This window comes from Rhinoraja longicauda, chromosome 32, assembly GCF_053455715.1.
Source record: "Rhinoraja longicauda isolate Sanriku21f chromosome 32, sRhiLon1.1, whole genome shotgun sequence".
Lineage (NCBI taxonomy): Eukaryota > Metazoa > Chordata > Chondrichthyes > Rajiformes > Arhynchobatidae > Rhinoraja > Rhinoraja longicauda.
Window position 1 is genome coordinate 8,634,765 of NC_135984.1, and position 26,128 is coordinate 8,660,892.

Here is a 26,128-nt window from a genome sequence, read left to right on the forward strand (position 1 = left end):
TTAAGTATATTCAGAATTCAAGTGAGCAACATTATCTGGAAATGAACAAAATACCAGAAATGACTGATAATATTATTTTTGGTCAGATCGTACTTGGACTGTATATGGAAATAATGAACAACTTTCAATGTTCAGTTTTATTGCAGAAATAAAATAAGAAAACTGGAGACTTACAGCATTTTCATTGTAGCAGTATGTGATTTTTGCTTGAATGTCTCCAACACTTAGTACCGGAGCAATCTTACTGGAGGCAAACCTTAGACGGGATCTGAAAGAATTAAATTGAACAGTACTTCAATTGGAAGGAAAGTATCAATTTCTATGAGGACAGAAAAAATCTGCAGATGCCGGAATATTGAGCAAAAAAACAAAGTGCAGAACTCAGCAGGACAGGCAACATCTATGGTGGGAAAAGACAGGTAACGTTTGTCTGAAGAAAAGTCCCGACTAGAAATATTAATTTCTATCACCTAGCATTTCCCTTTCCAAAGATAGACACAAAATGCTGGAGTAACTCAGCGGGACAGGCAGCATCTCTGGATAGAAGGAACGGCTGACGTTTTGGATTGAGACCCTTCAGGTCGAGACCTTTCTTCAGACTGGTCTCGAGCCGAAACGTCACCCATTCCTTCTTTGCAGAGATGCTGCCTCTCTCGCTGAATTACTCCAGCATTTTGTGTCTATCTTCGGTGTAAACCAGCATCTGCAGTTCCTTCATACACATTTCTCTTTACGATGTCTGTTGACTGCAGCCTTCAACATCAAATTGGACAGGAAGCAAATCTCACTGGAAAAAACTCACAACTAACCAGGAAGTAACATGCACGATTTGTAAATAATTTAGATATTTTAGAAAAAATATTTTAGAGCACAAAATAAAGTCTGGAATATGCACACATGATTAACACAGAAATGTTTATGGCTTGAAATATTTTATGAGAGATTACAATCGAAACAGATAAAATATTTTGTTTGGTTCATCGAGGTTGTTAAGTGACATATGAAAATGTACTTTTGCCTCATGCAATAAAGCAGAACATTTTCTGGTTTGTTTTTGTAGGAACAATGAGAAAAACTAACAATCACTTGAGAGATGCAAGAATCTGCAGATATTAAAAAGGTCATTGTAGAAACAAGGAAAAGCAGACGCTGGTTTGCAAAAGACGACACAAAGTGCTGGAGTAAAGCAGCGGGTCAGGCAGCATATCTGGAGATCATGGACTCTTCTTCAGTCCCCAGATTAAGGATCTTTAATGTGTTTTACAGATACCCACTTGTTAGCTTTCTTCCCATCTCCTTGGAACTTGCAATCTGCTTCGCACTCTCCCAAATCCTCAGTAGGACTCTGAGGGTCTGTTCGGGGGAATGCTGTCTTCAATGTATCCACAATTGCACTAACGACAATCTGCAAGAAAGACAGACCATGCTAATACAATCTCCTGGCAAACGGTCTCATCAACACAATTAATATTCATCACTAGCATGAACCCCTAATGCTGAGAATGCCCCAATCGGACAATCAGCAACCATTTTGGATTTCTCCAAAGCCACATTTACTTTTCATTGTTCTGCAAGAAAGCTGGATGTTGACTGCAGCAGCCCACCCTTGGGATGCAGTTATACCCATTAACAATGAACTTAATGTGCCAGATCCTGAGGCTGCATCTCTGGATTGCCTCGATGGCCTTTGACAATCTGTCAATGGCCATTGGACTGTTCTTGGTTATCTGATAATGGGAAATGTTCACAGACAAATCAAATAAAGATGGGTTTTTTAAATTAAACATAAACTTACACAAAAATATCTAAAAGCAACCAGGAATTAAGTAAAAAAAAAAAATTACGATAAAACATAGAAGACTATACAAACCAGTCAAGGTCAGTGACTGCATTCAAATGCGGTTGTCACACATTTGTCTGCCATCCTCAGTGTAAATCCAAACTGCTGGTCCTCGAGTCTGGTCTGCTACTTCAGATAGGTACATGGATAGGAAAGGTTTAAGGGATATGGGCCAAACGTGGGTAAATAAGGCTATCTTAGATGCGGCGTCATGATTTGCATGTTGGGCTGAAGGGCCTGTTTTCTTGCTGGATGACTCAATGACATAGGTATGGAGTGCTCCATCCCCGGACTTGGTAGTAAATCCAGTGGTGGAGCTGCATCAAATTTCCAATATTCTCGGTAATTCCATCTAGGCTGGCTGTAACAGCAATCCCATTGCCTCACTTATTTCCCTGCAACCTATTCTTATTCACCTCTGCTTCTCTAACCATCTGCCTATAATGGGAGAAACCTACAAACCAGCACATCTATGGGATGTTGGAGGAAACAGGAGCATCGGTGGAAACCGACACAATCACAGGGAAAACATATAAAACTGCTACCGAGCACCAAAGATCTGGATCGAACCTAGGTTCACTGCAGCTGTGCCACTCTTAATCTTGTTTCTGAACTCTATGCCACAACATTTACGAAGAACTGGCCAGCTGGAAGGACATCAGCAGTTCGGTTTGGACCCAGCAAAAAAAAAACCAAGTACGCACTAACCTATAACTCACAGCTTTCCGTTAAAAGCATATAAATAAAAGGGCTCTGGAAGAGAGGCTGATCAATAAATATGGTCCCAAATAGTATAAACCACGCTACCTTGTCAATCCTGGACACAAAGGACTTCTTCACAAAAGCAATCCTGGCATCGGTGTTGAGGGCCAGGAATTCCTGCATCTCCTCAGAGAACGCACTTTCAGGAATGGCACAAAGTTGCTGCATTAGAAGATGAAAATCTTATTTCCTTACATTCTCCATACATAAAACAAAAAAATTATAACACAAGTTCGTTACCACAATTAGAAAATATAACCTTTCCTTAAGTTTCAGTTCCAAACAAAAATGTTCACAAAAGTAAACTATGAAAAGCAATTTGATACGCAAGGAAGCTGTAATTAAATACAAAATAGAAATAAAAATCCCCCCTCCGTCTGCTCTATATACATATAATAGTTCAATATTAACCAAAGCTCTATATAATTGCAGAAAGGTTTTATTTATACTGTTGGCTCCAGGAAGACTATCTTTCTATGGATGGAGTCCAATATAACAATTCCAAGAGAAACTATCTCTCACTATTACTATTTGTGCAATGCAATGATACAGGCCAGATTCCAGTAATATTTTTGTAAGCCAGTTTACTCAGCCAAATAGCTAACGAGCTGATTAAAATGGCCATTCTAAAGTGTTCTGTGATCCGAATTTAGATGCTCCATGCAATTTCTCCGACACCATTAAACACAGCCTGCATGAGAAATTCCTGTGGGAAACTGGGTATGTCTGAAGAAGGGTCTCGACCTGAAACTTCACCCGGTCCTTCTATCAAGAGATGCTACCTGTCCCACTGAGTTACTCCAGCATTTTGTGTCTATCTTCTGGGTATAAGCCTTGATGGGTGTCCTGATGGAAACACTTCCCTCATTGGGGACGATACATGTATAAGTTTGTTCCTACCTTCAGAAATGTCTCAAGGAGGCTTTTTCGAGCCTCAACTTTATCACTGTCCATATTTCCAAATGGCAAATCTGGAAATAGTTTCTTTGGTCCTTTGATATCTGGAAACCAAAAAAAAATCCCCATTGAAAAGAATTTTAATAATTTTGCAAATAGTAATTGATGACATTTAGAACTATTATACTTGTGTTAAAATCAAAAAGCATCAAAATCTCATTGCTCAAAAGTATAAGCAACCACACAGACAAAATTAGAGAAAAGAAAGTCAGATTTGCATTGGTATTTTGGGATGTCCCAATTTAAAGGCATTAAAATATTTCTGGTACAAATTTAGTTTTATATTTAGAGATATGGCGCAGAAACAGGCCCTTCGGCCCACCGAGTCCACGCCGACCAGCGATCCCCGCACATTAACACTACCCGACACACACTAGGGACAATTTACATTTCTATCAAGCCAATTAACCTGCAAACCTGCACACCTTTGGAGTGTGGGAGGAAACCGAAGATCTTGGAGAAAACCCACCTGGTCACGGGTAGAAAGTACAAATTCCATACAAACAGCACCGGTAGTCGGGATCGAACCCGAGTCTCTGGCGCTGAAAGTGCTGTAAGGCAGCAACTCTACTGCTGCACCACCGTGCCGCCCTTTTGGTAGAGTGTAAGATCAGAAGTCAAACAGAACAGTGATGCAGTTGGTAGAGATGCTGCCTCACAGCACCAGACTCTGGATCAATCCTGACCATGGGCACTGTCTGTGTAGAGTTTGCACATTCTCTGTGACTGTGTGCTCTGCTTTCCTCCCACATACTAAAGATGTATAGGTTTGTAGGTTAATTGGCCTCTAAAAAATATAGCCCTGTGGGATGAGAAAATCGGATAACATACGGATAACATAGACCTAGTATGAATGGGTAACTGATGGTCAGTGTGGACTCAGTGGGCCAAAGATCTCTAAACAAAGGTGTGTGGGTGTGTCAGTTCTATTTAGCAAGTTAATTAAGCATTGTAAATTGCCCTGGTGTAGATGGATGGTCGAAACTGGCCTCCTATGTTATAAGGAAATATGAAATATGGAAAATGATCCGTTCCCTCCCTCCACCAGCTCATTCAGACATCCTGCTTCATTGCTCTTACTTTTGATGATCTTACGAAGTTCTGTCTTTTCCTCCAGCCTGGTTTGCAAATTCAGGAACTCGCTGTAGCGTCGATTAACTGTGTGATATGCCACCTGCTGGAGGGTTCCAGGATTGTCAGTGTCCAGTGCAGTCTCATACTGTAAATAGATAGCAATGCATCCGTCAGTGCAACCAAGTGACACACCCAGCCAAGCACACACACACGCACAAATGCAATTCATTCTCTGTAAATGCCACATTTAAGAAAACCAAGAACAAATATATATTTTAATATTCTTAAACTATAATGAAACTTTAATACATGTTAATAAATCGGCTAGTTTCAAAAATATATCCTTTTCTACATATAGAAATATGTAGACATTTTCTACATATTCCCCTCTTCCATTATAGATGAGGCTCTCACTAGGGTCTCCTTGATATACCGCAACTCCACTCTTGCTCCCCCTTCCCCCATTCGTAACAAGGACAGAATCCCCCTTGTCCTCAATTTCCACCCCACTAGCCGTCGCATACAGCACATAATCCTCCGACATTTCCGCCACCTCCAATGGGATCCCACTACTGGCCACATCGTCCCATCTCCACTCCTTTCAGCTTTCCACAGAGACCGTTCCCTCCGTAACTCCCTGGTCCACTCATCCCTTCCCACCCAAACCATCCCCTCCCCAGGTACTTTCCCCTGTAACCACAGGAGATGCAACACCTGTCCCTTTACATCCCCCCCTCAATTCCGTCCAAGGACCCCAAAGTCTTTTCAGGTGAGGCAGAAGTTCACTTGCACCTCCTCCAATCTGACCGACTGTATCCGCTGTTCCGTGTCAACTCCTGTATATCGGAGAGACCAAGCGCTGGCTCAGCGATCGTTTCGCTGAACACCTCCGCACAGTCCGCCTAAACCTACCTGATGTCCCGGTTGCTCAGCACTTTAACTCCCCCTCCCATTCTCAATCTGACCTTTCTGTCCTGGACATCCTCCATTGTCAGAGTGAGGCCCAGTGCAAATTGGAGGAACAGCACCTCATAATTCGCTTGGGTAGCTTACACCCCACCGGTATGAACATTAACTTCTCAAACTTTAAGTGGCCCTTGCTTTCCCTCTCTCTCCATCCCCTCCCCCTTCCCAGTTCACCAACCAGTCTTACTGTCTCCGACTCCATTCTATCTCTGTACCGCCCTCTCCCCTGACATCAGTCTGAAGAAGGGTCTCAACCGGAAACATTACCCATTCCTTCTCTCCAGAGATGCTGCCTGTCCTGCTGAGTTATTCCAGCATTTTGTGCCTACCTTCCTTTTCTATATAGATGTGGGGTTTAGTAATAGTCACTTAAAATCATCTCTTTACCTAAAGTGCTGGAGTAACTCAGTGGATCAGGCATCAGAGAATGGGAGACTTTCTCTACAGGTGCTGGCTGGTCTGCTGAGTTACTCTAGCACTTTGTGTTTTGCTTAAGGTTCCAGCATCTGCAGTTCATTGTGTTTCCAAACTCTTTATCTAGTTTGGTCTGCTTATTTAATTCTGTCACTGTAACCATCACTCAAGTCCTTACAACATGATTTTTCAAAAATTAATTTATTGCTAGGTATTTAATGCCTCTAACCTTCCATTCTTTGCAAAATAACTTTGTTTTAACTAAAGATATATAATTTAATATTTCACACATCATAACTTAGCTCGATCTCCTAAATGTCTTTTCGCGACCCAAAACATCACCTATTCCTTTTCTCCAGAGATGCTGGAGTTTTCCAGCTTTTTGTGTCTATCTTCGTGGCTTTTTTCCAAACTGAGTAATTTAGATTTTCTAATTTTCTGTGACACAGGGGCTGGGAACCAAAGTTGTAGGTCAGAAATAGGAAGTGGTGATGGGGAGGTAGAGGTTAGGACCGGTTAGTTCAAAGGAAGCACAGCCAGGGCGAGGTGAAGATAAATGGTGATGCTGATGGGCTGAAGTGTGTTTATTTCAATGCAAGGAGCACTGTGGAGAAAACAGATGAACTTAGAGCCTGTATCGGCGCTTGGGACTATAATGAGGTGGCCCTTGCGGAAACATGGCTGCAAGGGGAACAGAACTGGCAATTCAATGTTCCAGGGTTTCAATGTTTCAGATGTGATCGAGAAAGAAGCAAAAGAGGTGAAGGAGTTGCGCTACTTATCAGAGACTGTTACTGCAGCATTCAGTGAGGACATATTGGAGGATCGATATGGGTTTTGCTTAGAAATAAGAAAGATGCAAGCACTCTAATGGGATTTTACCATTGGGCCCCCAATAGTAAGCGGGTAGACAGATTACAGGAATATGTCAAAGTAACAGGGTCGTCTTAGTGGGTGACTTTAACTTCCCCAATATTGACTGTGACTTGCTCAGTTCCAAAGGGTTGGATGGGGCAGAATTTGTGAGATGTAACCACGAGGTTTCTTGTAACAGTATTTGAAAAGCCCAAATAGAGAAGGGAACATACTGGACCTTGTGTTGGGAAATAAGCCCGACCGGTGACTGATATTTTAGTGGAAGAGCATTTTGGGGATCGTGATCACAACTGCATAAGTTTGAAAATTGTTTTGAATATGAAGAAGGCTGGACCTTGCAGGAAGATGCTAGATTGGTGTACGACAAACTACAAATGTACTAGGCAGGAGCTCGAGAGGGTACACTGGGAGCAATTGTTATTAGGTAAGACATATAGTTATTTGAAGACCAGTTGATGAAAGTACAGAACCAGCATGTTTCAGTGAGGGGATGGATAAGGATGGCAAAGTAAGGGAACTATGGATGACCAAAGGGATTGTAAATTGGGTCAGAAAGAAATAGGAAGTGCATGCAAGGTTTAAGAGGATGGAATCAGAGAGCCCCTATGAGGAATATAAACAAAAAGGCATGGCCCTTAACAGCATTGATGATTTTCGGGTCGAAGTCCATAACTCCCTAAAAGTGGCAACTCAAGTAGATAGAGTGGTTAAGAAGGCATATGGTATGCTTGTTTTCATATAGTCAGAGCATTGAGTATAACAGTCAGGAAGTCGTGATTGACTTTATCGAACTTTGGTTAGGCCACATTTGGAGCATTGCATGCAGTTATGGTCGCCCCATTACAGGATGGCTTTGGAAATGGTTTACCAGAAGGATGCCTGGATTAGGGGATATTAGCTACAGGGAGAGGTTGGACAGACTTGTATTGTTTTCTTTAGAACGCCAGAGGTTTCAGGGAGAGCTGATAGAAGTATATAAAATTATGAGAGGCATAGATAGGGTAGACAGCCAGTATCTTTTTCCCAGGATGGAAAAATCAAATACTAGAGGGCATAGCTTTAAGGTGAAAGGGGCAGAGTTTAACAGAGATGTGCGGAGCAATGTTTTTTTACACAGAGGGTGGTGAGTACCTGGAATGCATTGGTGGGGCTGGTGGTTGAGCCAGATACGATTGTGGCATTTTAGAGACTTTGCACAGGCAGATGGAAAGACAGGAAATGGAGGGCTGTGGATTATGTGCACATTAGATATGACGGTCTTAGCAACATGTTTGACACAGACATTGTGGGCCGTTGGGCCTGTTCTTGTGCTGTACTGTTCGATGTCTTACATCTAACCTATCACATCATTGCTTACCAAGCACATATCAACCTTGTTACTTAGTCTGAAGAAGGGTCCCAACTCGAAACATTGTCTATCCATTCTCTCCACTGAGATACTCCAGCACTTTGTATTTTGATCAGGTTTTCAGCATCTTTCGTTTCTTGTGTCTCTGTTAAGTATCTATCTATTTTCCTCCACCATTTGAGGAAGAGAGTTCAAAAGATTTACAATCTTAAAATCATCTTCTATAGATGCTCCTTAATTTTTCAACACTTAGCTCTACATTCTCCCACATGGGGAAATACCCTCTGTATATCCACCCTGTCACAATCGCTCAGCATCTCAGTAGTTTCAACACCCTTTCGTTCTTCAAGGCTCTAGCAGAAACAAGTTTCTCCTCAAATTATAACCAATCCATTTCTGGCACCAGTTGTACAACTTCCTTAACCTGCGTACAACTCATTGATACCCTTCCTTCGGCATGAAGCACAACCTCTTTACTTTTGTATTAAATTCATCCAGCAATAAACCATAACATTCTGTGAGCTTTCTTAATTACTTGCTGTACCTACACGTTAGCATTTTATAAATCACGCACCAGGACTCATATGCTTCTGTATCCCAGGTTTGCAATCACGTGAACTCTGATGGTATGCTGCCTCTATTTCTTCTACTACAATGGACAATTTCACATTATTTTCCATTTGCCAGATCTTTGTCCATTGATTTCACCCATCTATACCTCCGAAGGTGTGAAGAAAGGTCTCAACCCGAAAGATCACCCATTCCTTCTCTCCAGTAATGCTGCCTGTCCCACTGAGTTACTCCAGCTTTTTGTGACTATCTATACCTCTTTGTCACTTTTAAAGCTGCTGTTCACCACCACCTGCTCAATGGAAATGAGGCATAGATGATAAATTCTAGCCTTACTGCCAACAGTAACATCCGATAAATGAATAAGCGGAAATTGCAAGTTCAGTAACAGAATTACTTTGTGACCAATTAAGCACAGTCGTATTGCAGGAATCACAAACTCTCAACACAGAATTTGTTGACAGGATAACAACACAGTATTTGGTCGTAAATTTGTTTTATCATCCAAAGGGCCTTGCCTTGATAGTATATAGTGTGTAAGGATGAAATCCCCCTCCTCTGTGTTCTTTTGCTGTGATTGTTCCACTGATCCGTAGATTGTGAATTACCACAGGTGTATCCGGACTGCAAATTGGTTCAAAGCTGTAACTGGGCAGACTCACTGATGTAGGAGATGATGTCTGTGTAGGCAGCGTAGACACAACCTCTAAGGAGTTGCAGGTTGAACCATCTGCTGGAACAGGTTCCTTTTCCTGAAATGAATGTTGTCTGGAAAGAATTCGGATAGTTTCATGAGCCAGAGCGGAAGTGGAGTTCTCTAATTTAGCTAAAGTCTCTTCTTTCACATCACTGTCATTAACAACACGCTCAAGCATCGGAGAAATTGGATTTTGGTCAAACGTGGGCAAGGTAGCATCTGCATCCAGAAGTGTGGATTCTCCAATGACTAGTTCATCACTGCTTACATCTTCTGCTGCATCTGAAGCATTAGTTAACTCTATTGGAGACAACCTGTCCACAGCCAGTTCGTCAGTCATCGCAAATATTAAAGATTCAGTGGAATTTTTTCTCACAGCACAAAGGGGAGATTCTGGTTCAAATTCCTCACATGAATAGAAAAGGTTTAATTTATCCGGTCTTTGGTAATCAGAGCGACTGCTTATATTTTCTGAAGATTTATCAACTTTATCATTTGATTTAATCACAATCCCATCTTCGGATGCACTAGTCTCCTCCATATTAGGTTCCAAACTATCAACAACATCATTACTGAGAGAATCAGTAACTTTTGGAGATGGTAATCTTTCATCAATTGTCTCTTTTTGGGGTTTCAAGAGTAGGGAAGTTGGTGCCTCCAGAGGCAGAGGCTCCTCCATCACATCAACAGTCTTTTTGCTGGACTTTGTGAATATTTCTATTATTATACCATTTATCCAATCCGGGTCTGACATTTTTCTTATAAGGGGCAGAAGCACATTGCACATGATCAGCTCCCTCACGACAAACCTCCCAGTCCTTGTTTCTAAGTTGGGAAAGGGCACCAGTACATGCAGCAGCAAATCAACAATGCCCCGTGCGTAATTCGCTTCAGTTGCCGGGCTCTGCAAGGCAACGTGAGGCTGGCACAGTTTGCAATACGTCTTCCACGTGGAGTGAGCATCCTGGCGGGCGGTCCTCTCACAGGTTGCCCTCTTTGCCCTCATGTACACTTCCAGGTGGCAGCCGGAGAGCAGGAGCACATTCTGTGCCAGCGCTTTCCTGTCCACCCCCACCATCCTCTTCTGCAGCTCCAGTGCCATGGCACGCATGGCAGCCTGCACCTCCTCCACAAACTCTGGCTCCTGGCTCACTGTCTGGTACCAGCAGCTGACAAAGTCCCTGATGATCTTGCTGATAGTGCCCTCCACCTCCAGAGCTAGACGCTGCCCAGAGTTGGGCTGGGTGGGCCAGGGCTCCAGGCTGAGGAATCTCTCCAGATGCACCAGGCTGGAGGGACTGAGCACCAGCTGCGACCCTAGCCAGCCGCCTAGCAACAGCAGCAGCACCCAGGCGCATAGCAACCAGACGTTGAGCAGCAGCTGGAGCAAGAGGCAGGCCAGCAGCAGCAGCCCAAGGCCCAGCCACTTTCTCTGCAGCACCAGCGGCGTTTGGCTCTGCCGCCGAGCCTGGACCGGGACCGGCCCCGGCATCGCACCCTCGCCGCGGGGCCCCGCGGTCCGCAGCTGCGGCCTTGCCGCCCGACTACGGGAAAACACGGCCCTTCACGCCGAGCGTCGGCCGCCGACTTAACAGCCGCGCCGCCCGCTGGCCTGGAGGACCACAGGACATGGTGCAGGGGGGCCGCATCCGCAGCGCCGCTCGCTGGCCTGGAGGACCAGAGGACATGGTGCAGGGGGGCCGCATCCGCAGCGCCGCCCGCTGGCCTGGAGGACCAGGACGGTGCAGGGGGGGGGCGCATCCGCAGCGCCGCCCGCTGCCCTGGAGGACCAGGACATGGTGCAGGGGGGCCGCATCCGCAGCGCCGCCCGCTGGCCTGGCGGACCTTGGAACAGGTTCCTCTACCAGAGGGGAACAAGGACCTGGGAGTGCTTGAGCTGGTGGCTTGCCTTCCATCCCAGCTGGACCATCAGGCCACCATCTCCTGGTCCACTGCAGATCTCATCACTTCAGCTCTCCTACCCACACCTATCTCCTCCCCAAGAACCATAACACAGGAGTTTCTGCCAGCTCCAGCTCCACTGAACTTAACGCTTCACACATAGATGGAATCAATGTCCCCCTGTTCAATCTTTTCTCAACTACATCAAGGACTGCAACATCTTTTTGCAGCAAACAAAACCGGTTCACCTTCTCATTTGTCTGGCATGTCTTAAGACAATAGACAATAGAGTTTGTACGTTTTCCCCGTGACCTGTGTGGGTTTTCTCAGAGATCTTCGGTTTCCTCCCACACTCCAAAGACATGCAGGTATGTAGGTTAATTGGCTGGGTAAAATGTAAAAATTGTCCCTGGTGGGTGTAGGATAGTGTTAATGTACAGGGATCGCTGGGCGGCGCGGACTTGGTGGGCCGAAAAGGCCTGTTTCCGCGCTGTATATATATATGATATGATATGATATAATAGGTGCAGGAGTAGGCCATTCGACCCTTCGAGCCAGCACCGCCATTCAATGTGATCATGGCTGATCATTCCCGTCGTCTTGTTCTTACACAACTTATTTTAATCCCTCCCACTTTCTACAGGTTAAAGGTATAGCCATGGGCACTTGCATGGGGCCCAGCTACATCGGTCTTTTCATTGGCTACAATAAACAGTGCTTGCTCCAAACCTGGCCACCTTTCTCTGCTATGTGCATCCGCGCTGCTTCCTCCACTAATGCGGAACTTGTGAACTCGCTTACACCATGCCTCCACATTTACTTGAAGCATTTCCGCCACATTTCTCTTTTCTGGATCCCCGTCTCCATCTCAGGAGAAAAATTATCCACTGATATTGACTATAAACCCTGATTCCTGTGGCTACCTCCCACCTTGTCTCCTGCAAGGATGCGATCCTTTTCACTCAGTTCCTCATCTGTTTTCAAGATAAGGTTTTCTACTCCTTTACCGGAAATAAGACTTCCCCTCTGCCGCAGATGCTTGTTCCACCATTTCCCAGTCACCTGCTCTCACATCCCAGGCAGAATAAAGTTCCCTTGACCCTCACCTTTCACCCACAATCCTCATCATCCAGCACATCATCCTTCGCCACTTTCGCCCACTACAACAGGATCCACCCAGAAATTCAAATGACTAATAAGAGTTTGGATTTCCAGTTGGGTGTGGTAGATATAATTAATGACTATCCCTAAACTGCCCTCAGCATATTTGCACTTGAAATGGCATAATCGACACAAGTAGAAACAATCACAGGAATGTTGTTTAAATTCCACAAAACAAGTTTCAAGGTTTAGATGTTCGGATACTCAGCTGTTTTTCATTACAAAATCAGACCTACATCTCATAATCAACTCACTTACGGAATCATTCCAAAGCAAGAGAGGATTTTATTAAGTATTTTGACATGACGTTTCTTCATACATATGCTTGTTATTGTCAAACTTCATGTTTTCCAAAACAGCAAGTTTTTGTGAAATGTAAAAAAAACTTTAAGTTGGTGAACGTGAGCAAATCCTCACCACAAACTCCTAAATAGGAGCAATGAACTAGACATTATCCCCAGTTCCAAACCCTAGTCTCTTGCTCAAGAGTCCCTCATGTGTAGCTTGATTGTACTCATGTACGGTATAATTTGACTGGATAACACACTGATCTTTTTATTCTGTCTCGGTACACATGACAATAATAAATCTGTATTCATGAGTTACTCCTCTTTCGAATGAGAAAGGATAGAACATTTTTTCCTATTGGCCATCGCCTTAAGACTTTGTGCCAAACCTCTCCCACATCTGCCCCCATTCCCCACAGAACTGCCTCCTATTGAACTAACTGGCTATGTTACGTGACCCACCTCCTCTTTGTAAGGTGAGATAATGAAATAAAGCTCTGAAAAGAGTCCCTTTGGAAGCAATGAATTACTTAATTTGCTTATAGGGAGAGAGAGAGGGGGGGGGGGGGAGAGAGAGAGAGAGAGAGAGAGAGAGAGAGAGAGAGAGAGAGAGAGAGAGAGAGGGGGAGAGGGAGAGAGAGAGTTATTGGGTAAGTGTAAGACAAGTGTTTCGGCCTCAGGTTGGCGGGGCGGGCAGATAAAAGACGGTGATCACAAACACCCACACACAGACCCACACACAGACCCACACCCAGACACAGACCCACACACAGACACAAACACCCACACAGACCCACACACACACAGACCCAGACACGACACACACACACAGACCCACACACAGGGCGGCACGGTAGCGCAGCGGTAGAGTTGCTGCTTTACAGCGAATGCAGCGCTGGAGACTCAGGTTCGATCCTGACTACGGGTGCTGCACTGTAAGGAGTTTGTACGTTCTCCCCGTGACCTGCGTGGGTTTTCTCCGAGATCTTCGGTTTCCTCCCACACTCCAAAGACGTGCAGGTATGTAGGTTAATTTGACTGGGTAAATGTAAAAATTGTCCCTAGTGTGTGTAGGATAGTGTTAATGTGCGGGGATCGCTGGGCGGCGCGGACTTGGTGGGCCGAAAAGGTCTGTTTCTGCGCTGTATATATATATGATATGATATGATATGATAATTTCTTTTTATTTCAGATCTGGAACATTTTGAATCCAAACACGTAATTGTGCACAAGCAGTTATTTAGTTGCGAGCGAGTTGTAAAATTCTCATTAGATCACACACCCCTTGAACACACCAGTAAGAGAAATACCAAATGAGTTGTGTTGGTATTTGGTAATCTCACTGACATGCCAGGGGTTATCTTTTCAGAGATTTCAAACAATCAGCTGTGCAATGCAGGAATGCGTCATCCTGGGAGTCCGAAAATCAATAGTATGCCGCCACAATTATACTTTTTCTCAAATATCATTAGCCAAAATGTTGTATTCTTGAGTGTACTCTTGACTCTTGATCATTTTACAATTTGAGTGTTATGAGAAATAACAACAATGCCATTAATTATAAGTCATACATCTTAATGATTTGTAGATTGTGTTTGCAGCATTTACCTGAATTTTCATACGATGGCTGAATGTGTAGGCGTTTATATAGTACCATGAAGGGGCTGTGAAGCAGGGATCTTATCTCTGATTTTAATTAATATTGGTGAATAACTTGAAGGTCTGGAGTTTTACTTGAAGATCATATTTTCAACATTTGCAGTTGGCATTGCACCACAATGATACTTATGTTGGATAATTTAAAGATTGTAGAACAGTTTGTAAAAAGTCAGATGTGGAAATAAATATTTGAATTTATATACAGTCGATAAACCAAAGTTACCCAAAATAAAGTTGAGATTTTCCATCATATCTCCAGAATACTCCTGCGTCAGTGAGTTCTGATTAAAAGTCTTCAACCAGAAACATTAACTTTGTTTCTTTCTCTACAGATACTGCTTGACCTGCTCGGCATTTCCACATTCTGAGCTGAGGAAAATAAACCCGGTGTTTGGTTGTCCACAGGGAAATAGCAGCCTTGATCCACCAAACCCTTTGGAAATGTACTTGCTCACATAGTTGCAGTGAAATCTGTTCATCTGTGTTTTCAAAATGCTTGCGACCCCAGATCTTTCTCCATTAAAACACTACCATAAAGCATCAAACATGATCTTCCCTTGAGAAGATGGTATGTTTGAGATGGAATCATTTCATGGATTTGCAGCAAGAAGAGATAAAGATGATACAATTGGAGGGGGTGGAGAGTGATTGCATCAATCGCATTGCCATGTGTGTGGTAGTTGGACTGTAGGCAACTTGCAAAGACCCACAGGCAGAACCGATTTCCTGCACAAATGGGAACAGAATCCTCCAGCTAATTATTGAAATTATCTTCATAATGAAAAAGAACCGTACACATTTAAACTTACGGGAAGCTGCAAGCAAGATACTGACAGGGGTAGTAATTAGAGCTCCTTTGGGTGGTTGCCAGAGTGACATGTAATGAGAGTTAGCCAGAAGTAGGAGGTGGTTATATTTTGCAGCTCTTGCAAGTTGCTATAATTTTATCTCAACTATCAAAAATGAAACAAAAATAACTGTGACCATCTGATTAATCCATACCCATGACCCCACCTAACCAATAGCATCATCACTATCTTATCATGTGTTTGGCTGTAATCTGTGAAATGGTTCTTTCACATTCTCAGAAGGCCAGCTTGCCCGATGTTTCCCAGTGATATGGCCTAACCCAGAGTTACTCCAGCATTTTGTTTTTATTTGTAAAACAGCATCAGCAGATCTGATTAGCAAATTTGCAGATGATACAAAGCTGGGTGGTAGTGTGAACTGTGAGGAAGATGCTATGAGGTTGCAGGGTGACTTGGACAGGTTGTGTGAGTGGGCGGATGCATGGCAGATGCAGTTTAATGTGGATAAGTGTGAGGTTATCCACTTTGGTGGTAAGAATTGGAAGGCAGAGTATTATCTGAATGGTGTCAAGTTAGAAAAAGGGGACGTACAACGAGATCTGGGTGTCCTAGTGCATCAGTCACTGAAAGGAAGCATGCAGGGACAGCAGGCAGTGAAGAAAGCCAATGGAATGTTGGCCTTCATAACAAGAGGAGTTGAGTATAGGAGCAAAGAGGTCCTTCTGCAGTTGTACAGGGCCCTAGTGAGACCGCACCTGGAGTACTGTGTGCAGTTTTGGTCTCCAAATTTGAGGAAGGATATTCTTGCTATTGAGGGCGTGCAGCGAAGGTTTACTAGGTTAATTCCCGGAATGGCGGGACTGTCATATGTTGAAAGACTGGAGCGACTAGGCTTGTATACACCGGAATTTAGAAGGATGAGAGGAGATCTTATCAAAACGTATAAGATTATTAAGGGGTTGGACACGTTAGAGGCAGGAAACATGTTCCCAATGTTGGGGGAGTCCAGAACAAGGGGCCACAGTTTAAGAATAAGGGGTAGGCCATTTAGAACTGAGATGAGGAAAAACATTTTCAGTCAGAGAGTTGTGAATCTGTGGAATTCTCTGCCTCAGAAGGGAGTGGAGGCCAATTCTCTGAATGCATTCAAGAGAAAGCTAGATAGAGCTCTTAAGGATAGCGGAGTCAGGTGGTATGGGGAGAAGGCAGGAACGGGGTACTGATTGAGAATGATCAGCCATGATCACATTGAATGGCGGTGCTGGCTCAAAGGGGCGAATGGCCTCCTCCTGCACCTATTGTCTATTGTCTATTGTCTATCTTTGTTTCTACATTGCCCAATGATCATTATCTCGCACATTAATCCGGACAAAAGTAGTTCTGGATTTTTTACCGTTTATGAAACATCGATAAATGGATATCACTAGAACTATTTGACCAAGAACATTTCCAAAGACTTTGGGTACGAACCCGTTGTTTAATGTATCTTGGCACATGTGACAATAATAAATCAATACCAAATCAAAGTTTGCTAGAACCAAGGATGTGACTTCTGTACGAACAGTCCACAGAACAGGCTTTACAGAAAGGAACAGTTCAATTATAATTCAGAGGAAATCGGGACCACGTTTGAGAGCGAATCAACATCTACTTTCACTTAATTCACAATATCTGTATGCAGGTGGAAAAAGTCTGTCCTTTTTGACTTTGTTGCACTGATAATTTGAGTGATTAACATCACATCCTACCCAACTACATTCACATAAACTTACAATAATACACATAGATTGTGAATTTGTTTCTGTGGTTTTACAGTTCATCGAAACAGCCTTCCAATTCCAGTAAATCTCCGAGAGGTAACTCTAACCCTGAAGCAGATGCATTCGCTGGAGCAAGGCCGCTGAACCCATCCGGTAATGTTCGTGACTGGTCAGAATGTGGAGCGTGGTGACTGGGGAAGAAAGGATTTTCGCGGCTCATGGGCGCAAATGATAATGGATGTATTCGAGATGCGTATGCCTGAAAGATAGACAAAATGCAAAAGTTCATTCTGTTGACAATTTTAAATGCATCCCAAAGCAATTATGCTGGCTCAACTATGGCAACTGCGCAATGAGCCCATCAATTTAAAGCAGTTTAATTGAAAGTTACTAACTGCAAGTCGTTAGAGTTTAAGTTTATTGGAGGTTTTCAAACAAGCACTATAAAATAACTATGAATTTCTGTTTAGAATAAAATACATTTCAATTTAACTGCTCCTAGCAATTAAAGCACAATAAACCAGCAATAAATCTATAGTTTTAACTATCAAATAGGTTGCTAATTGGTGCCATTGCCCTTCACAGATGCTGCCTGGCGTATTAATGTTCCTCCAATGTTTTTGCTGCAGATTCCAGCATCTGTCTCTTGTGCCTTCATTAGAATGTCAACCCCTCTTTGCTGCTGAGTGCAGTTTCAAAACTAACAGCTTTGTATGCATTGCATATGTATAAAAACCTGAAAATATCAATGCAATTTGAGTTATAGAATCAATATCCTCAAAACTACCCAGTTTAAAAAAGATCAAATCAAAATGTTCAATTATTACATAATGCCTGGATAATAAAATTTAAGTAATTTTTATTCTATAAAATGGCATCCATAATATTTTAATATTACAACACTGCAAATCTGAGAAACACGATAGAGTGAGCATTATATTGGTGCTATAATTATCTCTAAATGAGTGGATCTGACACAAAATGCACCTGACAATGATCCAACCAGCATGGTAGCCTACTCACACCCAGGCTGGTTTAAATACTGTTTCTATTATTAATGACTAAAAACTATATTCTGCAGCAGTGGAAAAGTTCAGGGGACATCAATGTATAGTGTGGCTGTATTTGCACATCACTGCAGGTGAGATCAACAAGTCGCAAGCAAGGGTGATTCAGTAGATTCACTAATTAAATGAGCTGTGGAATTCTCTGCCTCAGAAGGCAGTGGAGGCCAATTCTCTGAATGCATTCAAGAGAGAGCTAGATAGAGCTCTTAAGGATAGCGGAGTCAGGGGGTATGGGGAGAAGGCAGGAACGGGGTACTGATTGAGAATGATCAGCCATGATCACATTGAATGGCGGTTCTGGCTCGAAGGGCCGAATGGCCTCCTCCTGCACCTATTGTCTATTGTCTATTGAGCTCAAAGGGAAAAGGAGTAGCTGCAACAAAAATAATTAAAACTATATTTTGCAACTATCTTGTTAGATGACAACTGTAATACATAATTGTTTTCTTGCATTGTGCAGTGTTAGATTTTGCCATGTGATTAGGAATGCAGTGAAATCATACTCACCCGTTCTGGGTGAGTGCCCTGGTGAATATAGTACGAGACTCGTCCCACCAGCTCCTCCACAGATAAACCTGAGAGGGTGCCACCATTTCCCTCTTTCACTTTGTTAATAAATAAGTGCAATCCCGCTCTGTAATACAGAATAGATACAATTAGTCCAAATACAGCCAGGCAAAATGCAAGCATTAAAAACTTTAAAAGCATTAAAATCATTGAGCACCATGTATGGTGCATCCCAGTGCTTTCACTGTGATTATATGCATGGTACGGCATACCGACACTTCTTAAAAAGTTATAACTAGATTTTCAAATTTTAATATTACAAAAAGATTACTAAAGTTAAAAAAAATACTCTCTCTGCAATTCAAGGTGCCAACTCCCCACCAACTACCCACGGGCAATTGGGAATGAGCAAGCAACGTAAATGGGGCATCCTGAGAATGTATCTGTACTGTTCATTTTGATGTCACATGACATTTCTGCTAGATGGAAGCTGAAAGGATCCAAAGTTCTTTCTTTCAACACGATGCACGATATTTTTTTAATGGTTGTTAGTAAAATAACTTACTTGCTTATTGCAGGAAACCTGAAGAACAGTTGCTCCATTACAGTATGATAGGATGACCGAGGCTCATCGGACTGCGAATTGCTGGCACCGGAAACACCACCAAATGGCCTTTGTGCCTGGATATCGTTATTGACATATCTAACTGGCTGTGCAGACTGCAAATGGTTAAAGTGTTTGTTGAAGGATTTAATTTGTGTACCATAAGTCTCAAAAACATTGTCATGTGGATTCCCTTGAACTCGTGACGTATGTAACCCAGAGAGGGATGTATTTGGGATTTTTACTGGTTTTGCTTCCATTGAGGGATTTGTCATTTCCAAACCACTGGTGGTCAGCTGGAGAGTTCTGTCAGGAAACGGCTTCATTTGATCGGTAAACATCCCAAATTCCAGTTCAAGATCAAGCCGGCTGCAATCACTTGGTGGAACAGGCTGTACCGCTTGAGGTTTTAAGCAACTGGGTGGCCAAGCAGATGGCAAGTAGGCATCTTTTCGTGTCCTTGGTGACATTTCTGCATCAACGCCATGAGTTCTGGATCCTGGTGAATGCCAACCAGCCTCAACAGAGGCAGAATTTCCAGCAAATCCAATTTTTTTAGCCAATTCTGCCTTTGTGGGAGGTGATGGCAGTCCCTGCTGCTTGTTCACAGATCGGAACGGAGATGGCTTCAATGTACTGGAGTCCATGTAAGGTACACTGTCAGTATCTCCTCCTGTCTCCTGGGTCCAAGAGGCAGCCTAAGCAAAATACAGTCATTAAACTCCTGTCAAATCCACCATGATAGGCACATCTTTTAGAACATTTCAATACCAGATATATTTGATGAGCTAACTCGTACACCATTATGCAGAGACTTCATCTGAACAGGTCTGAAAGTGGATTTATTAAAGGTAGTGTATTAGCGGGGTTGAAAAGAGCGGTGACATTAGCACCGACTTGTGCCAAGCGTTAAGATAAAAGAATTTGCGACTTTAAAAAAGCAATATTGATAGGAATCAATGGCCCTTTGAGAGAATTGTGCAGAATTTCTGAGTGGTGAATGTTTCACACAAAGAGTAATTGCTTTCTTGAAAGAACCTCCAGAGGAGGTCATGGGGACAAAACAACATTTAAGAGGCATCTGGACAAGCACTTGAATGAACAAGGCATGGAAGAATATGCAATCGATGCAGGCAAATGGGATTAGTATAGTGAGGCATGATGATCAACATGAACACAGTGGGCCGAAGGGCCTGTTACAATACTGACTCTGCAACCACAGAGTTAAAGAGCTTGGAGACAATTCAAGTCTGGGGTGCCAGCAGCGATAAGATTACAAAAGCAGAGGAATAATGGTCAGAGTAAAGAATAAAATTAAAACCGCCATGCAATTTATACTGGTTCTTTCAAATCTGTCAATTGTCTTTTATTGATGAAAACTAAGAATTAAAAAATTGACAAATAAAAAAAGCAGCTCACTTTGATTAGAGTAATTTGTCCTTGAATTCCTTTCATTCTTTTTTCCCACATGCCACAGCTAGCGACAACGTCTGGAGAATTTGCCCTCCTTTAAAAATATATTAAGGGACACTTTACAGTTGAGCAAGAATCAAGTATTCCATTCATCTTAATTTAATGGTCATAACTTTTACATAAAGGAAGGGACATTAGTCTTGCAAGTACTGGCCCACTGTTAGTTGGGTTTCTTGCCTAATACAATCAAATGCTGTATGTCTATCACTTTTTACACTGCATCATTCTGCTATGGAAAAACATAGAAGCAGTACATGTCCAAGAAAACCAAAATAATAGTGTTCCACACTACTTTCCTGTCGCTGGTGATTCCATGAAGAGCTGTCGGTTTGGTTCTGCACATCTCTATTTTGAGTGTGGAGACTACTAACGATTGACGTGTTTGTTAATGGGTTAGTTTGTGTACCATAAGTCTCTAAATTCCACATAGCAAAGCACAGGCAGGAAAATAAAGGAGTGCTGACATACTGAAGAGACGGCCCAGTTGCAAGTGCATTAGATGCCTCCGCTTAATGTCAAGGATTACTGGCATAAGCAACATCGCCTCTAATTACCTAATCCTGTTTTTTTTCATTAATTGCTAGTTGTCTGAATTTTTTGTGATTACACTTATTTTCAGGTCTTTAACAGTAACCTCTGGATCCATCCCAAGACTAAAGTCATAAAAATTCTACAGCATGAAAACAGGCACGTTGGCTTAATTTGTCTATGCCGACCATGATGCCCCATAGTCCCTTTTGCTTGCACTTGGGACATACTCCTTTAAACCTTTTCTATCCATGTACCTGTCCAAATGTATTTTAAATGCTGCCTCCATTACCCTCTCTGATAGCTTGTTCCATATACCCACCATCCACAGTAAAATAAATTGCCCTTCAGGTTCCCATCAAATCTTGTCCCTCTCACCTTAAACCTATGTCCTCTTGGTTTTGATTCCCTATCCTGGGTAAAAGACACTATATATTCATCCTATCTGTTCTCATGATTTTATACACTTCTACAAGACCACCCCTCAGTCTCCTGTGCTCCAAAGAAGTCTGAGCATGCCCAACCTCCAAGTTCAGACAAGCAGACAAGATTAGGTGATCTAGCCTAATCAATTTGACAGATGCTTTTCACAATTACCAATAAAAATAAATAAAACGTACACTGCAAACAGTGAAATGTGTGCTGAAACTTACCGAGCTTTCTGTGCTGTATAAAACTTCACATTCTCAACAGCCTCCTGGTGCAGGCGATCGAGAAAATACAACTTTGTGTGTTTCTTCCATTCCAGAATCTTAGTCTGTAGCAAGAAATTAAAGTATATAGATGTCCATGTTACCACTTTTAAATGTTAAGCAATATTAGAGCAAAGGACTGATTTTATTGTCTCTTCGTACTTATCCCGATAGACTTCGAATTTTGCATCAACATTCTTGAATCTTCTAAGGGGAATGCCATGAATTGACAAGAGCTGCATTCAAAATGAAAGTTACCAATCTATTTTTTTGTTAAAAAAGACGATTATAATATAAATTCAACTGGATGGTCTCCACAATTCCCCAATGTTTGCTGGGAATACAGGCAATGCTCCAACAATATACAGCATTGGTCAGAACTCAGCTGGAATACTCTGTGCAGTTCTGGTCACTACACCACAGGGAAGACCAGACCTAATAGAACCAGACCCAAAGGAAGTAAATTTAGGGTTTTGAATAAAAGATTTTGAGTATTTGAAGGGACATTTCCCCCCCCCTAAAAGTGGCATACTTGGAAAGAAGCACTGCCAAGAGGAAGCAGAGGCCCCAGCCATGTCTACATGAGCAAAGCTTTGACGGTTTTAACGATTCAGTGTGGAAACAAGCACTGTGCAATCCTGCTCCTTCTCGACCTCAGCGCAGCGTTCGATACAGTGGACCACACCATCCTTATTGACCGTCTCCGGTTGGCATTGATGGCACTGCCCTGAGCTGGTTCGCTTCGTACCTCAAAGATAGGAGTTTCGCCATCAACATAGGCAGTTATTCCTCTGCTCCAGCTAGCCTCTCCTGCGGAGTTCCACAAGGCTCCATCCTAGGCCCCATTCTCTTCTCTCTATACATGCTCCCCCTTGGCCAAATCATTCAAAGGCACGGCATTTCTTTCCACTGCTATGCCGATGACACTCAGCTTTACCTCCCCCTGAAACCCAACAACCAGTCAAATTTAAACAGCCTCTCACACTGCCTTGAGGACATAAAATGTTGGATGGCACAGAACTTCCTCCAATTAAATGAGAGCAAGTCTGAGGTCATCCTATTCGGCCCCCCCGACTCCATCAAATTGATAACAGGCAGTCTTGGAAGTCTATCCTGCCTAGTCAAACCACATGTCAAAAACCTCGGCATGATATTTGACTCTGCACTAAAATTTGATAAGCAAGTCAACGCTGTGGTAAAAGCCAGCTTCTTCCAACTTCGAACCATAGCTAAAATCAAACCTTTCCTCCAATTCGACGACACAGAAAAAAATCATTCACGCTTTCATTTCCTCCCGCCTAGACTACTGCAACTCTCTATACACTGGGATCAGCCAATCTTCCCTGTCCCGCCTGCAACTGGTCCAAAATGCCGCAGCGAGACTCCTGACGGGTACCCGTAAAAGGGACCACATCACCCCGATTCTGGCCTCTCTCCACTGGCTCCCTGTAAGGTACAGAATCAACTTCAAGCTCCTCCTATTCACGTATAAAGCCCTAAATGGACACTCCCCCCCCTACATCAAAAATCTTCTAACCCCCCTCTCTAACTCCAGGTCCCTCAGGTCGGCCGACTTGGGGCTACTCACTATCCCGCGGTCTAGGCTTAAGCTCAGGGGTGACCGCGCTTTTGCGGTTGCAGCTCCTAGACTGTGGAACAGCATCCCTCTCCCCATCAGAACTGCCCCCTCCATCGACTCCTTTAAGTCCAGGCTCAAAACCTATTTCTACTCCCTAGCGTTTGAGGCTCATTGAGGAGGCGCTGTGAACTGTTTGCGTGCTACTGTATGTTTCATTTTATTTCCATTGGAACCTAATCAGATGTACAGCACTTTGGTCAACGTGGGTTGTTTTTAAATGTGCTATACAAATAAAATTGACTTGACTTGACTTTGGCCATGCCGAACATCAATCACTTTCCACACTAATTCTATGTTATCCCACTTCCCCATTCACTCCCTGCACAATAAGTGCAATTTGCATAGGCTAATTAACCTACAACCCTGCACATCTTTGAGATGCGGGAGGAAACCCACACGGTTGCAGAGAGAACATGCAAACTCCACACAGACAGCATCCAAGGTCAGGATCGAACTTGGGCACTCTGGCACCATAAGACAGCAGCTCTACCAGCTGCGTCACTGTGCCACCCACTGCGTTGGAGTGAAACTACAAATCTGATCTGACAGTTCAACAGTCGCAACCTGTAAGTGTGCCATAAAAAGTGAGATACTGCTTTATTGCCTTTTCAGGACCAAAATCCAATGGAACAACTCAATAAAGAAGTTGGTCATGTTTGCTACCAGGCCACTCCTTTAACTACCATGATGACGTACTTATGAGTAGGACCAGGGGATTTCAAGGAATAGCTGTGGAAATATCTGTGGTTTGAGAGATTAAGGATCACATTTTTTTTTTTAAAGCTTTTTTGAGAGATGATTTGTGGAGCAAAGGAGAAAGAAAATATACTTTCCACACGATAATGCTGAGCATATTCAAGGTCAGCTATTCAAAACAACATAACCATTAAAATAGTATTGGTGTTGATTTATTAGTGTCACATGTACTGAGATACAGTGAAAGGTCTTGTTTGTGTGCTATCCGGTCAAATCATACCGTCGTACACGAACACAATCAAGCCACACACAAGTACAACAGGTGGTGCGAAGCGAAAAAATACTAGACTGCAGAATATTGTGTAACAGCGTTATAGTGTTAGAGAAAGTGCAGATGAAAAAAAATGGGTAATATTTGAAATTAGATTTAAACACAATTCATATTAAATGTTCAACACTTCAGATGTATATGATATACACCATATTCTCCATGCAACATATGCAACCATTCCCAATGTTTGCAATCATTCTCAATAATAAATACCTGAACAGATAAGAGTCTGTTTGCTGACTCTTTACAATTTTCTTTTCCTTTGCCACACAATTTTTGTAATTTATTCTTGTCACTGGCCTGTTTTTCTCTGAAATGAATAAGCATTTTGATGAGGAAAATCTCATAATGGTTGGCTGCAGCTGAGCATAAGATGCAACTCAGTTAAAAAAACTGCTCCATTATTTAAGTATTTTTACAACAAATTTCAATATAAAAAACTTTAAACAATTATTGTGCAGCAAGAATACCTTCTTCCTATTATTTTGTGAATTTCGGCATCAATTTCAGGTAGAGTTTTCTTATTTCTGAAAAGAAAATTCACACTTCAATTTTCTATATATTCTTCACATCTTTACTCTTTCATTTTGCTTTAATCAAATTACATTAGAATAAATTGCAAGGTGCATCAAATTAAAAACATGGTCAGGGAGCTAGCTCAGTCCCATGTGTCGTGGGGTCTGCAGCATGTGTGATTTGCTTGGTGCGTCTTGGTGTCTTGCATTGCCACACTGGCATGAAGAAACGGGCTGGATTGCGGAGCTTGCACACCTGCTGATGGCAGGTCCATGAGACTGAGAGTCACCTGGATATTACATTTTTCGTAACGGTCACCTCTCGGCACAAGGGAACAGTAGACGGAGTGAGAATAGGAGACTGCCAGGCAGAGGAAAGGAGCCAAGCTAGACCTAGAGTACTTTTCCACACAGGAAATGGTTTTCCATGTTGGAAAACAGTGGGACTGAATGTTCATGTAGGGAATGCAGTCAAAGCTACGATCACAACACTGTGGGAGCCTCAGCTGAAGAATGGAAAAAGTCTGCATGGTAGGCTGGCCTGGAATTATTTAGGATCTCTAGTAATCTGCAGCAAATTAACCTTGCAGTGCAACGTTTGTGATCTTAGCCGACAGTGATCTCTCTGACGACTTTTCTGACAATATGGAAACTTCAGATTATGTGCGGTTTTCAGTACCCTATTGTGACCCGGGGAATATCATCTTATAAATAACAGTTCTCCTGCTCAGAAGAAGCTGATCAGTGGACAATTTCTGTGGTCATGCACCGTTGGGTGCTGGACTAGAGAGTTTTAGTCTGTATTAACAATCTAGACACATGGAACTGCAGATGCTGGTTTACAAAAAAAGACACAAAGTGCTGCTAACTCAACTAGCACCACTGGAGAACATGGATTGGCAACATTTCGGGTCAGGACTGTTTTTTAGAAAGCAATCCATGTGAAGAAATATATAAACAAGGAACTGCTGATGCGAGTTAATATGCAAAAGGA

The 26,128-nt window shown here is 42.7% G+C and overlaps 2 protein-coding genes across 5 annotated transcripts in view; both read right to left on the minus strand.

The window, feature by feature from the left end:
• The window catches only part of LOC144608827 (sorting nexin-19-like), a 92,611-nt gene extending 81,496 nt beyond the window's left edge, over positions 1-11,115 (minus strand). Inside the window, exons 1-6 of the mRNA XM_078426987.1 lie at positions 9,326-11,115; positions 4,640-4,778; positions 3,503-3,603; positions 2,648-2,764; positions 1,275-1,405; positions 175-268 (exon numbers count right to left, since the gene is read on the minus strand). Coding sequence (XP_078283113.1) covers positions 175-268; positions 1,275-1,405; positions 2,648-2,764; positions 3,503-3,603; positions 4,640-4,778; positions 9,326-10,996 — 2,253 coding nt within the window. The 5' untranslated portion in view covers positions 10,997-11,115. The remainder of the gene's footprint in view (positions 1-174; positions 269-1,274; positions 1,406-2,647; positions 2,765-3,502; positions 3,604-4,639; positions 4,779-9,325) is intronic.
• A 2,301-nt stretch (positions 11,116-13,416) lies between these two features.
• LOC144608645 (uncharacterized) overlaps positions 13,417-26,128 on the minus strand; it is a 64,480-nt gene continuing 51,768 nt past the window's right edge. For all 4 annotated transcript variants that reach the window (XM_078426621.1, XM_078426619.1, XM_078426620.1 and 1 more), the window contains 7 exons: positions 25,090-25,146; positions 24,833-24,929; positions 21,915-22,018; positions 20,680-20,767; positions 19,222-19,958; positions 18,657-18,783; positions 13,417-17,341 (listed from right to left, as the gene is read on the minus strand). In XM_078426621.1, the coding sequence (XP_078282747.1) occupies positions 17,132-17,341; positions 18,657-18,783; positions 19,222-19,958; positions 20,680-20,767; positions 21,915-22,018; positions 24,833-24,929; positions 25,090-25,146 (1,420 nt within the window). In that variant the 3' untranslated portion in view covers positions 13,417-17,131. The remainder of the gene's footprint in view (positions 17,342-18,656; positions 18,784-19,221; positions 19,959-20,679; positions 20,768-21,914; positions 22,019-24,832; positions 24,930-25,089; positions 25,147-26,128) is intronic.